The sequence below is a fragment of the Hoplias malabaricus genome, chromosome 10 (assembly GCF_029633855.1).
Source record: "Hoplias malabaricus isolate fHopMal1 chromosome 10, fHopMal1.hap1, whole genome shotgun sequence".
In the NCBI taxonomy this organism is placed as follows: domain Eukaryota; kingdom Metazoa; phylum Chordata; class Actinopteri; order Characiformes; family Erythrinidae; genus Hoplias; species Hoplias malabaricus.
The window spans coordinates 5,646,391-5,660,007 of NC_089809.1; the positions used below are offsets into that span (position 1 = coordinate 5,646,391).

Below are 13,617 nucleotides of genomic sequence, written 5' to 3' on the forward strand. Positions count from 1 at the left end.
ACACACTTAGCAAGTGTTTCTGAATGTCTAACTCGTGTTTGTTTAAATGTATTCCTCTTTCCTGTAGCCAGTAGCCTGTCCGCCTCTGCGCATGCGCAGTCCAAATTGGGCTGGGAATGCAAATCGGGGAGCGACTAGATTCGGCAGGCAGCAGCCATTTTGTTGTAGTTAGGTCTTGACTCGGTGTAACGAAGGCTATGGATTTGTTATTTTTTTCGATTATGGCCTAAATTTCTATAAGACACGAGTTTGAATCCGGGTTATTTAGACGATTAGTGAATTTCACTTTTTAATCTTTTTGTTAAAAGCAGCATATTAAACCCGAAGCGCAGCTTTTCTTTTAAAGGAAGCGAAAAGCTGTTGAAATGGCGACAAACGCAGCGGCGCAGGCCCCGAGCGCGAACTGGTGAGATAATTATAATTTAATACAGCGAACTTTAAACAAGCACAGGATTCGTTGAGTTGCGTTGCTGCTTCGTTAAAATAGTTATTGAAGTGGGTAAAGCTTAAGTGTATTTTCCGCGCCACGTTAGAATATACGTTAACTGATGATCCTTTTAAGTTTACGAACTGCAGCAAAATCTTTTAACGTTACTCTACCACAAATATGATGTAATGGTTCTGTAATAACGTATAGGTTTATGAACCGATGACCATATTTCGAAGGGTCAAGTAGATCAGTGGTAAAATGTGCTTGAAGGTGATAACATTGATTATAGGCAGAGGTTAAGCTAATCAGCCTTTTTACAACCAAAGTGTAAAAATCGGGTTTTTTTTTTACATTTATAGTTTTTTCACCTTGCAACTCACGTACGACAAAAATCAGATTGTTTTATTCTGAGCCACTTAATGCTCTCACGTTAGTACTACTGTTTGGTAACCTCTGGCACCTCCAGGCCGGAAGGTGTCACTGTGATGTGTGTAGTTTAACGTGAAGAAAAATAATAGAACGCTCTTTTAAACGACAAACTGTGCTCCTTTTTTACAGGTCTTATGGAGGAAGTTCTGCTGCTGCTGAAGCTCCTGTTCACGAGAACCCCGAGTGGGAGAAGGCCCGACAAGCCCTAGCCTCTATCAGCAAAAGTCAGAACTCTACCAAGACTTCACAACCCAACCACACCACCTCACAGGTTAGACTGATCTCCAGATATTTGAGACTGCACAGTATGATTGATGTCACAGTATTAGCCTTTGGAAAAAATACAATTTTAGTAGAGCACTAAAGGGGTTTCAGTGTTGTATTTTGTTCAGGTGGAAATAATTGGCATTTCCCAAAAACAACAAATTTCCTGCTGTATCCTGTAGTAAAGATAATATTCCACATCTCATACAAGTATTTTTTCCCTCTATATTTCTTTGGAGCTATAAGAGTGTTAAGGACCCAAACTTCAGGAAAGTAATACAAACAAGCTGGCAAGCTTTTTTCAATCATGTTATTTAAGTTTCTGGTATGGTAGATGTAGGCCTTAATTTAATATTTAATATTACAAAAACTAAATTACTGTAATTGTTTCATTTAATATTTTATGTGTGTATACATACATGTTCGCACACAAATCTAATTTCCTAAAATGTTTGGACATGGAACATTTAGGTAGTATTTTTAGCTTAAAATTACAGCTTCAAAATCATTGTAATGTTCCACTGACCTGTAATAGGGAGAATAGAGCCTCTGTGTTGGCTACTTCAGAAGCTGCGCTATTACTGTACATTTTGGAGGAAGGCTCCAAACCACACTCTTTCTCACGAATACGCTTGCAGCACATTCAAGTCTCTAAAGATTGCTGCCTTTAAACCCTTTCTCTAATGCGACTTAGTTACAAGTAACTTAATTTCAAAATGCTTCCTTCTAAGGCACTGACATATCAGAATGTTGCTGCCTTCTGTTTCAGAAAATGCCTTGGGCTTTGGGAGCCTACGTGCCAAACTCTGAGAGAATTGTCAGTCAGTTCAAAGACAACGTTTCTCAGCACAGCACTTAAATCTTTCACCATCTGCAGTTCATAATATGCCAATGTTAATGTGATACAACCTGGTCAATGTTTTTCAACAAAGATAACTAATTTGAATTATTCCTCTGTTTCACAAAAGTGCATTGTCTAAGCATTTGGGTGGGTGTTTTGGCCTGAGCACCTAGAATTATGAAGTGAGCTCAAACTTGTTTATGAGATTAATTATTTTTTGTTTGTAGGCTGGCCAGTACCAGACGGCAGTGACAGACACTTCTGCAATGCAGCAACAGCAGCAGTACTATCCGTGGTACCCACCGAACCAGCAACAGTACCCGGGATACGCATACCCATACTACAATTACTATGCTATGCCTCAGGTAAAAATTCTCTTTAAAATGTGTACTTTGACTCCATAATATACAGATATATAATAAATATTTATGTTGACTATGTGTTTTTTAATATATATAATATAATCTTAAATTTTAGTATGGAGGAGGGTATCCCCCAGCTCAGTATGGTGTTCCAGGAGCCTACCCACCACCTCCAGCCCCTGCAGGACAGGTAAGTATCTTGTGTATATAGACAAATCTATATAGTTTTCACAAAAGTAATGTGTGTTTTAGGATAGAATGATTCATGGTAACCTTTATAAATATAAACGCATTTTAATATGATTTTACTGTAGTGTGGAAACTGTGGTGAGCTCATTTTTGGTCTCGGTTTTTGTTTCTTTTTCATTTTACTATATGAGGCTTAATAATTATTGTCCATATTGTATAAAATATTAGAATATAAATTTCATGGTACATGGTTCACTTGTAAACAAGGACCACATAGATTTGTCAGGTCAGATGCGAAATCTTATGTATGCCACTAGGTGTCAGTGTAATGACTGTTTATTAGCATGAAGAAGAGTCACTGGAAAATGACTGATTTTATTTATTTATTTTTATATAAATATCCCCCAGTCTCAGGCGATGCCCATGATGGAGGAGCAGTCATCCAATTACACGTCTGAAACCCAGCCACCACCTCCTGCTGTCCCCCAGCCACCCCCACAAAGCCCTACATCATCTGACCAGCCCCCTCCTCCTCCACCTCCCCCTATACCTCCCCCACCCAATGCCCAATACCCCCCACCCCCCTCCCCAACTCTCTACAACACAAATGGTTCCCTACCGTACAGCCCCACTGACTCAATGAGGGGATATAATCATGGGCAACCCAGGCCTAGTTACCAGAGTTATCAGACTTTAGGTTACCAGCAGCAGCAGGGTTCAGGACAGAATTCTTATGGAGGAGCTGGCAGAGGAGACAAGAAACTCAACAATTCAAATATGAACAAAGGCGGACAGCAGTTGTGGAACCGCATGAAACGTAAGTGTTTGTTTATTGGGCTGGAAGATGTGGACAAAATACAATATATGATTAGGGATAGGCTATAAAGATATTTTATGATTGGATCATAAACGGCCACGGCAACTTGAGTTTTGAGGTGTAGGATTCAACAGGAATTTTGGTGGCTGAAGTGAGGAAGATACTGGTGGGCCCTGTGTTAAGCTCTAATGGATTGGCATAGGATTTTTTACATCTTGTGTATGATTATAAATAGTTCAAAGGCTGTTGTAAAAGGAGACAGAAGAGAGGAAATCTTTTAGCCACTGAAACCTGTAGGATAAGGCTAGTAACTGGGGCTCCTCCCCTTTGTATGAGTAAATGTGACTCCTCTTCGGCACAGTTTTATTGTTCGTAGAATGTAAATTTTTGCCAGTGTAACTCTGACATCAGAAAATATTACTGAATGTTTCTGTTCATAGCAAATATATGCAGTTATGTAGCCTAGCAAGATTTCTCATAATTATGACTAGCAAAGGATTAGCAATGCACGGGTTTCATGTCAAATATTTCTTTACTTATGTATGTTAATAAATTATTTATTTCTGATAACGATCATTTTTGAAAATGTTTAGAAAACTCAAAACCTTTTCCCAAAACCAACAGAAGCTCCTGGAAGTGGTGGTGTGAAGTTTAACATACAGAAACGCCCATACGTGATGGCCAATCAGAACTTTCCCCCTGGTGAGCAGCCACCTGGATTAGCAACTTCCACTGCATCCACCACAGTGACATCATCATCAGCAACAGTTTCATCAGCAGGAGCAGCTCAGGCAGGGTGAGACACTTGACTTACTGAGGCATGCTGAATAGCATTATTCTTTCCTTAAAATAAATATATATAAATTATATATTTAAATGCTGTGATATGCTCGGTGCTGTATGATATTCTCTGATGTTAAACCAGTATGTGTCACATCTTAACAGATTTAATTTTAGCAGAGATTAAACAAAAATTAGTGGGTTTCATTTTTAGCAAATGATATGTACTACAGCCCTACATAAAGCGTCAAAGTAGGGAGAATTGTAATGAGGAGGAACTAAAGATATGGTGTTTTCATATGTGTATGTAGCCCTCAGGACTGGCCTCAGGCCATGAAGGAATATGTGCAGCGCTGCTTCACAGCCTGTGAGACTGAGGAAGACAAAGATCGCACAGAGAAAGTGTTGAAAGACATTCTGCAAAGTAGACTACAAGATGGCTCTGCCTTTACTATTGACTGGACAAGAGAACCACTGCCAGAGTGAGTTTCCTGCCTGGTTTCATTCTTTGGTTCTATGTTACAGTGTTTCTTGCTGCTGTGTTCCTTTTTGTTTCTCAGTGTTGTCAGAAACATGCATGTTCAATACACAATATAACAGTCTTTGTATTAACAACACACATTTTATAAAAGTACATGATTCTGAAATGTTCTAGAACTGTTGTTTTATTACAGATGTTGATGTTTTATAGCAGTTTACATAGAATTGTTCAGCTGTGTAAATGACTACCTGTTATAACGTTGTCTTACTCAAAAAAAAAAAAAAAAAATATATATATATATATATATAGATAGATAGTATGGTTCCTTAAGAAATTTGATAATTTTTTTTGCAGCTTGGAATAAAAACAAAAAAATGGTTTCCATTGCTGAATGTGGTATTACTGTTTTGTCCATTTATAATAAATATCAAGATGTCCCATGAACATATATTTGCCATGTTGAGACATGAGTAAAACACCAAAATGATCTGAAATGTTATTGTCAGCACCCAACCTTATATTCCTCCTTTCAGTTTTGAAGCAGTGCAGTTGATTACATGTGGCAGTCAGATAAATTAAATGAGCAATAGATGCTAATGTGTGGTCTTTACACAGGATACAGGATTTAAAATGCATGCAAAATTAGATTTTCCTTACACAGAAGTGCAGGAACATGCTCCAGTGACGGCTTCAGAGTTCACAGAGGTCATCTGCAATTCGAACACATTATAACTCAGCACTGTGAAACTACACAGAATGGCACTTTTTTCCCCACTCCCCGTTTCCCCACCTTTTTGTTGATTTTAGCTGTCATTTTTACAGAAGAGAAATTAAACGCACTCTTTTCTGCAGAGTAAAACCCAGACAGTCTCGCTGGGAGGCGGTGCCTCAGCACTCACAGGAGAACAACATCGGTCGAGGTGGAGCCACACGAGGTAGAGGTGGAGGCAGGCTGGGTAACTATAGAAATGTGTTTTCTCAGAGAAGCCCCTCCTCCAGCTCATCCCGCTCCTCATCGCGATCGCCTTCCCCTCACAACCGCCACAGAGACCGAAGTAGACACCGCCGCAGGTGACACACATACAATTACCCGTTAAAGATGCATTTAATAATTAGAAATCTCTGCAGAGACTGTGGTGTTTAATTGGGGGGTTGTTTTAATTTGCCCACAGTGACTCTGGCTCCCAGTCAGACAGCAGCATGTCTAGTGACCTCCGACCACTCTCTCGCCGGCAGCAGAGAGCTGGACGAGGTCGAGGGGAAGATCGAGGGCGAGGAGGGGAGAGAGGAAGAGGAAGGGGAAAAGCAAACAGAGGACGGAGGTAAAAATAAATAATACCTTAATCAATGAACCTTATTAAGCGTAAATATAGCGCTCTCAATGGGTGTTTTATAGTGTTCCATTCTCTTGTTTTACATTTTTTAGTCTTTATGCTTTTGATTCACTTACTCTAGTCATTGACCCACTCTGTAATCATTATCTTCTCTGTGTTTGGAAATATGTTGTTCTAAAATTGGTTTTATTTATTTTATTTGTTGCTATATGGTACCTATAATTCTGGACTGGTTTATGGCTGATCCTTAAACAAACTTTTGGTAATTTGATGTTACCTGAATTGTTCTATGGTTTATTTTTGTTACAGTTTGACCATGACCAAAATAAAAATAAGGCAGTCGCAAAGGTTTTATTTTATACTTGAACCATCGTGTGAATCCTCCTGTTGAGCCTTGAGTTTTTTGTTTCCTAGGAACATGGATGAGCCCGGTAGTGGTATTGGTAAAAAGCGAAAAGGTGGAAATGCTGGAATGGATTTCCATGATCCAAACCGCGAGGCGAAAAAGCAGAGCCGAGCAGCACGTTTCCACACGAAACGCACTGAGCCGCTGGTGCTAAACATTAATGCTTTTGATCTTCCCAATGGCACCCAAGAGGGGCTAAGCTGGGAGGACTGTCCAATAGTAGGAACCTGCCAAGACATTACCAAAAACTACCTGCGCCTCACCTGTGCTCCAGACCCTTCCACAGTCAGACCTGTACCTGTAAGTCTTCCACACATCTCATTCACAAAATTGGGTTGTTCTAATTTATATTGAAACTAATGATAGCATCTATAGTTGATTTATCAGCTATTCAACAAATTTAGCCATTATGACCTCTGTTTTCTCTTCACTGCTATCATTAGAAGTGAGGTCATTTAGGGCACGGTCGATTGTAATCATGTATTGTCAGTGATCATGGCTCCTTTGTTTTTTTTCAGGTGTTGAGAAAGTCTCTGGTTGCAGTGAAGGCTCACTGGAAGTCGAATCAGGATTACCAGTACGCCTGTGAACAGATGAAGTCAATACGACAGGACCTCACTGTGAGTAGTCGAGCAATATCCTCAGTAATGGAATCCTGTCCCTTTTCTGTTTATGCCGTTGTATTTTAATATTTCTTTTTCACCTCAGGTTCAGGGTGTGCGAACAGACTTCACAGTTGAAGTCTACGAGACTCATGCACGTATTGCACTGGAGAAAGTAAGAAAGTGTTCTCTCATTGTTCATAGATTACTTATATACTTTTTGATATATAACTTTAATATTACTTAGTTATATTTTTTGTCAAGTTGCACTCAATCCTATTTGCATATTTATTAGGGAGACCACGAGGAATTCAACCAGTGCCAGACGCAGCTGAAGGCCCTTTATAAGGACTGTCCATCAAGCAACGTGGGAGAATTCACCGCCTACAGACTACTGTACTACATCTTTACTAAAAACTCTGGAGGTATAATATCTCTTCCTCTTGTCTGCCAGCATTTTTGCTCCATCAAATTTTCATTTTCCTCTTTTACATTGTTATTGCTTAATATTTTACATATGCACTCTGTATCAGCTTTTTTTACTGTGTAACATTGTGATATAATTCAGGATAAGGAAAGTTTGTCTAAGAACATTATTTAAGTTAACATATGCTCTATTATAGCCTAAACACTGAAATAATGTGTGCCCTCTGTCGTGTTCTCTGTTTTTCTCTCAGATTTGACTACCGAGTTAGTGTATCTTACCCCTGAGCTCCGTGAGGATGAATGTGTCTCTCATGCTCTGGCACTACGTGCTGCCTGGGCGCTTGGAAACTTCCATCGTTTCTTCCAGCTTTACAAAAAAGCGCCACGCATGGCCGCATACCTCATTGATAAGTTTGTGGATCGTGAGAGGAAATTGGCATTGGGGGCCATTTTCAAAACGTGAGTAAAAAATTACAGGAGGCGCTAGAAGCAGTTAGATAAATTTTCTTGACAAATGTTCACCCATCATCTCAATGTAAGGAGAGGAATACTGGGAGTCCTTGACTTACAACGTTGATCTGTTCCCACGTCGCGTCGTAAACCGATTTTCGGTGTAAGTCGGAACATACGTACATACTGTACGTAAATAACATACTGGCACTTATCCTATCCTAACACCTATCCTCCTCGGTCCCGAGCCGCGTGACCGTGTATTCTTCCGCAGCGCACACCAAACACGAAGTTCACGTTACGACGTTTACGACGCAAAACCACTTAAGTTGAAACAAGGCTTTATACAATAAATGGGAGATGTGTGGTAACCACGAAACATCGTAACTCGGGACTGACGTAACCCTAGGACCTCCTGTATATCAAATTTATTTATTTAATAATGGTTTATTTAAATGTAATTTATTTATTAATGGCATGATAAACCAGTATAACGAGACTGGGGATTGTATCAAGTACAGTGTGTCAAGGTTTAAATGAATCAAATTAGTCCTACAGTGTGGGTTTTTATTTACGTGTATGTGAATATATGTGTATTATGAATGATACCCCTGAAATTGATTTCCATTGTTTTTTTTTGTTCTTCTCTTTCTCTCCCTTTCCCACAGGTTCAGGCCCTTAGTGCCAGTGGAGTATGTGCAATCCAGCCTGGCCTTTCCATGTTTAGATACATGTTTGGCCTTTCTGACAGCACTAGGGGTTACATTTACTCCTTCAGACCCAAGCAAGATAGACTGCAAAGCTAGCTCAGCTTGTTTAACATCATCTTAAAGTTGGGAAAAGGGATGGGGAGAAATTGGGAAATTGATAGGAGAGACATAAGGGACCACACATCTGCACAACACAGCCAACCAAACTCAGTTTAGTTGGAAAGAATATTGTACAGCAATGACTAGACTTACATTTGAATTCTTATAACTCTTATAGAGCGTAACTTTAACACAGAAATGGACTAAACACGTGTATAAGAAATTAGTGTGCAGTAAATTTTTTTTTTCCTTTATTTTCTTTTTTTTTTTTTTTTTTGGCTTGCTTATTTACGCTCACACGCAACCTCAAGTGTTTTTAACGTTTAATAATGAACACACCGACACATTGCAGTGAAGGCGCCATAAACACAGACATGAGTTCAGTAGGTCTAGGCCATTTTCAACTGTCAGACAAGGACAAAATTAGTCAGTGTAGAGAAGAGTTTCTGGGTCTCCCATATACAAGCCCTCACAAACCATTTTTAAAGCTAACAGTGTTCTGTGTTCTCATGTTTTTTTCCCCCCTCAAGCTAACGGTCTCAAAGCTCATATGAAGAAAGAGTCCTGCAAACCAAAGATGTAAAGAAAGAAAGCCTTGAAGAAAGTTTTGGAAGTTTTCTTCAATGTCCAAGCATCATCATCATCTGAGCAAGACACGGATAACTTCTGGAAGCTTTCCCGTTTACATTATCCATCTCAAGTCATCTTGCTTTAATGAACTTTACCTTGCTTTTAATCATGGGCCTATAGAGGATGGTTTGTATGCCTGTCATCTGCATCATACAAATGTCAGAAGCTCCAGTAGCAGTATAGAAGATCAGCATCCAAGGGATCCAAGTTATTTCAGTAGCCACAAAGATATGGACTTGAAACGATGTCTTCTGCAGGATGTTTGTCTTCTCTCTAGCATATCAAAGCCCTTCACCTTTCTTAATGGTCTATTCAGCCTTCAGTCTACCCCATCTACATCAATAAATACACATCGGAAATCTGGCCTCCAAGTCCACCAAATTTCCCCCCAGAGAAGCATAGCTTATTGAAAAGGCTGCAAACAGCAAAAGACTTGATTTGTTATATTGCTGATTTAGAGCTACTCGTCCACAACTTGTTGGGTCTCAGTCACTTGGCAAGATCAACGGCAGCTGTTCCATGAAGATCAATGTCACCTCCAACATTGCTACTCCATGATGGTCCACAGCTACCCAGCACAATGCATGGATGTCAGATCTCCAGTCAGCCAAGGTATAACGACCAGTACAACGCTCCCCACCAGATAACAACATCATCTACAGCAGCATCATCATCTTGTCTTGGTGATGGTCTGCTGCTCCTGTCCAATCAGGAGCTGGCAGAGAATGGGTTTGTATTCTCATCTGACCTCTTTGCCTCATCAGCCTCCTCTCCGACCCTGGGCACGTATGTATGGCTGGTAAGAAAAAAAGGGACTTGGCTGTTCTTGGAAGAAGACAAAATGCTCAGCAGCATGTTCTACAGGTCTTTCACTGGCCTTTGTTTGGAAGGCATGCAGATTAAAATCAAGTATATTTGATCCAACTGAAAAGTCAGGTTTTAATATCTAATGTGTGAATGCTAGGGAAATATTAAAATATTTACCCAAGTTGACTGCTCATTTAAAATAACAGGCAAATCTGTTGTGAACCATCTGGAAAGCTTAATTGTTAGAACTTTGCTTTTCAAATTACAATCTGAAGGATTTGCAGGTGAGGCTCAGTTTAAAGCAAAATTTAAGTTAACACATTGTATTTCAGTATTGGTCTCAGGGTCATCAAAATAGACTTTTGACTGCATGCCCCAAACCACCTGTCCACATTTGATCCAGTTTTGCATTTGAAAAGGTATTGTCAGAAGTATTGAGCCGTAACATAGTTGTTTGCAACTGAGCAGAGAGGGTTCCCATACTGAATTAGTTTGTCATGTGAATAGTGTAGATATGAGCAAAGATTGTTTAAAATGGTAAGTGTAATTCTGATCCAGACAGTTATATATAATTATAATTTCTGGTGAACAACGTGTAAATATTGGTGCATTATATTTGTGAATATGTAAAAAAATGTACATTTGACACTTAAATATATACATGAATTCATAATTTGCTTAGGGATAGAAGGCTAATATAAAAGGGTGGATAATTGTTTTCTAATTTTTCTTGTCCCTTTATTATTATTCCCCCCCCCCCCCAAGTTGCATTGTATTACACCAAATCTTTTTCTTGTGTGCTTTACAATTTCACATGATATACCCATTCTGATTTTTCATTTAATTGCTTTTCTTATTTTATTTCTTTTATTTTCTTACTTAAATTCACATTTTACCTTCTTTATAATCCTCATTCCTTTAAGTAGGAACAACTAAACAATCCCTTAATGACAAGAGAAAGATTTGGTTTAAGTACTGCTTCCATGCCCGTTAAGATATTTGCTGCTTTGGGCTAGAATGTCTTTCTGAATGTAGCAATAATGAAGGTAATTTTTGAAATGGTGAATAGGAGGTTAATTTTTTATTTTTATTTTTTTTCCTCCCCCTTTTGTTCTGTTTGCTTTGATTAGCTTCATTATTATTCTCAGCAAATGCCTAGTGTTAACTGGTGTGTTTTGTTTTGGTACATAGCCTCTTAAAAATAAAGATACTGAAAGTGTTCTCTTTGTGTTGCTATGAAGAACCAATTTTTGAGTATTTTAGAACCAGTGCTAATGGTGAACCATTTTTTTGTAAATGAAATGAGTGAAACAACTTTAACTTTCAGAGCAGTGCCTGTCAAACTGCTCTTTAAGGGCTCCCAGGCAGTTACTCTCCCCCCCTTAAAAAGAGCCTCCACATAACGTACAAATTGAAGGCAGGACCTCTTTTGAGATACGGTTCTTTATGGCACTGGTTCTGAAATCAGTGCTCAAGGACCCTTGGATGATCCATGTTTTTGTTCTATCTCTTATTTTAGAACAAATGTGTGGACCATTTTTAGGGAACCAAAAAGTGGTGGTTCTTTGCCAACTCTCAAAGAGCCCTTTAATATCATCTTCATTTTTAAGAGTGTAGACCTTTGCTTTTCTTTTCGTCTGATGTGATTTCTTCAACAATACCCTGCTATAGGCCTAAACACCTGTTTTGGAAAATCTAACTGGAAATTGGTTTTGATTTCGTGCTTTTGTTTCGTCTTTTGAGTTTAACTGCTTGGTTTATTCATATTATAATATTTCAGATTCTTATTTGACCCCATTCTTCGTCCTTTTTTTTTTTTGATGGTCTCCTGTAAACGAGAGTTGTTCATTATTGCAATTGTATTGTGACGCCTTCCTTTTCTTCAATGACTCTCTCCCTTTTCTCTTTCACTTGTATCTCATTACCAGATTTCTCTTTTTGTCCTTGCAGTCATGCTTAATTGGAGCTAAACGAGGGATGAAAAAGAGGAAAAGATGAGAGGACACTTGTATCCAGAGATGAACTGGACGCTGGAAAGTGGGCACTGTGAGCTGGCACAAGCTAAATAAAAATGCTTTATTTTTTAAATGCCAGTATTGTGAGATTCTGATTGATCGAGGCATATGTGCGTTCGATTGAAATTGAAGTCTTTTTAGTAATTTATAACGAAAGCTTTAGATAAAGTTGAAACTTCAGTGTAAAACATTGTCAGAATGATTAACATGTTGTTTGGACACACTTTGTATGTTCAGATGTGTTCTGTTCCCTTCTTGCTTTATATCGTCTTCAAGGCTGTATAGTGCTTGTTTGGTTGTTGGCCAAGAAAATTAAAAATTGTTTATTCGACTCCTGTTAAGTACCTCTAAAGTATAATGGTGAATTGGAGTACTACTGTTAAGAGTCAGTTAAGGTTTAGTTGCTAATATTATTGCTTGTGTGGCAGGACTTGAGTGTTGTTTTTTGTTTTTCTTTTTGGGGTGTGCATTATTGGTTTGGCATTATTTCTTTTTCAATAATGAGGGCATCACAAAGCTCCTTCCACTGAACTGCTAAGCGTTGATGGATGTGGATTTTCTTGGATACTTATAGTCCAGCTGTTAATTGGGAAGGTATGTTTACAGTCGTTTTATCCTGGTAAAAATGGTCTTAAGGATAAATTAAGGCTGCTCTCCCCCCCTTCTAGCCATTGGCCATTCAGGCATTATAGACTCTATGCTTCTCTCTGTGTGTTAAAATGTAGTGTTATGCTCAGGCACAGGACACATCTGAACAGTTCACTAAAATAATTCAGCTATTTCAGATGAGTGTAATACTGGTTTAATTTGCTTGTCTTTGCTATAACAATTGCCCCTCTGTCTAATCACATTTTGGTTATATATATTTTTTGAGAATGTATGTTTGACAGTAAATGGTTGTACTGTGTTTTTCCAGCTTGTTCTCGATCACTTTTAATGCCCATCTCTTTGTAAATGTGGCTTGTGCCGATTTCCGCTCTGTTGCTTTTTCTCTGACTGCATTCTTATTCTTTCTTCCTCTATCTCCTCATAGTACCATAGAAGGTTTTATTTAATTTGATGCTTTTCCCTCTGATTCCTGTGATTGTGTCCAACTTGAACACTCGTCATCAGTTGAGTTTTCTGGCTTAGTTTTCATTCTTTCTTTCTTCTTTCTGTTCACCCCTTTTTTCCTCATTATTCTCCCTCTTCTCTTGTGTTTATGAATATGTAATGGTTGTGATGGCCGTATATGTGGTCTAATGCTCTGCCGTAAGTATTTGCCTCTCTGCCTTCTCTTCCAGCTTTAAACTCTTAACATCCTGATGTCAACTTTGTTTCACATTAGGATCTGTGATCAGTGAGAATTTGACATGTGTATTCTTCTGTAGATACTGTACATTTTCTTAAGTAAATAAATAGAAATGAATGAATTTTGGGTTTGTGGGATTATTGATGTTTAGAGAATTTGAGGAAGAGTTTCTGTTGCTTGCTTTTGTATTTGGTACTTCATTTAGAGCCAAACTGTTAAAAGGTTCCATTAACTATAAGAATTTTAACATGAAA

General features: G+C 38.6%; 1 protein-coding gene across 1 annotated transcript; it reads left to right on the plus strand.

The window, feature by feature from the left end:
- Positions 1 to 157: 157 nt before the first annotated feature.
- leng8 (leukocyte receptor cluster (LRC) member 8) lies at positions 158 to 13,476 on the plus strand. Its single transcript, XM_066682773.1, has 15 exons — positions 158 to 406; positions 989 to 1,130; positions 2,192 to 2,329; positions 2,442 to 2,516; positions 2,924 to 3,332; positions 3,957 to 4,128; positions 4,424 to 4,594; positions 5,446 to 5,664; positions 5,766 to 5,915; positions 6,342 to 6,633; positions 6,852 to 6,953; positions 7,042 to 7,110; positions 7,231 to 7,360; positions 7,613 to 7,820; positions 8,480 to 13,476. The coding sequence occupies exons 1-15, from the start codon at positions 366 to 368 to the stop codon at positions 8,640 to 8,642; spliced, it is 2,481 nt and encodes an 826-aa protein (XP_066538870.1). The 5' UTR covers positions 158 to 365; the 3' UTR covers positions 8,643 to 13,476.
- Positions 13,477 to 13,617: the final 141 nt, after the last annotated feature.

What these genes read in the sequence shown, in the direction of transcription:
- leng8 (XM_066682773.1), top strand. Translation starts at nt 366, where the DNA reads ATGGCGACAAACGCAGCGGCGCAGGCCCCGAGCGCGAACTG. An exon ending in CTCCAGCCCCTGCAGGACAG is followed by an intron (nt 2,517 to 2,923) that starts GTAAGTATCTTG and finishes AATATCCCCCAG; the next exon opens with TCTCAGGCGATGCCCATGAT. An exon ending in CCACAGTCAGACCTGTACCT is followed by an intron (nt 6,634 to 6,851) that starts GTAAGTCTTCCA and finishes GTTTTTTTTCAG; the next exon opens with GTGTTGAGAAAGTCTCTGGT.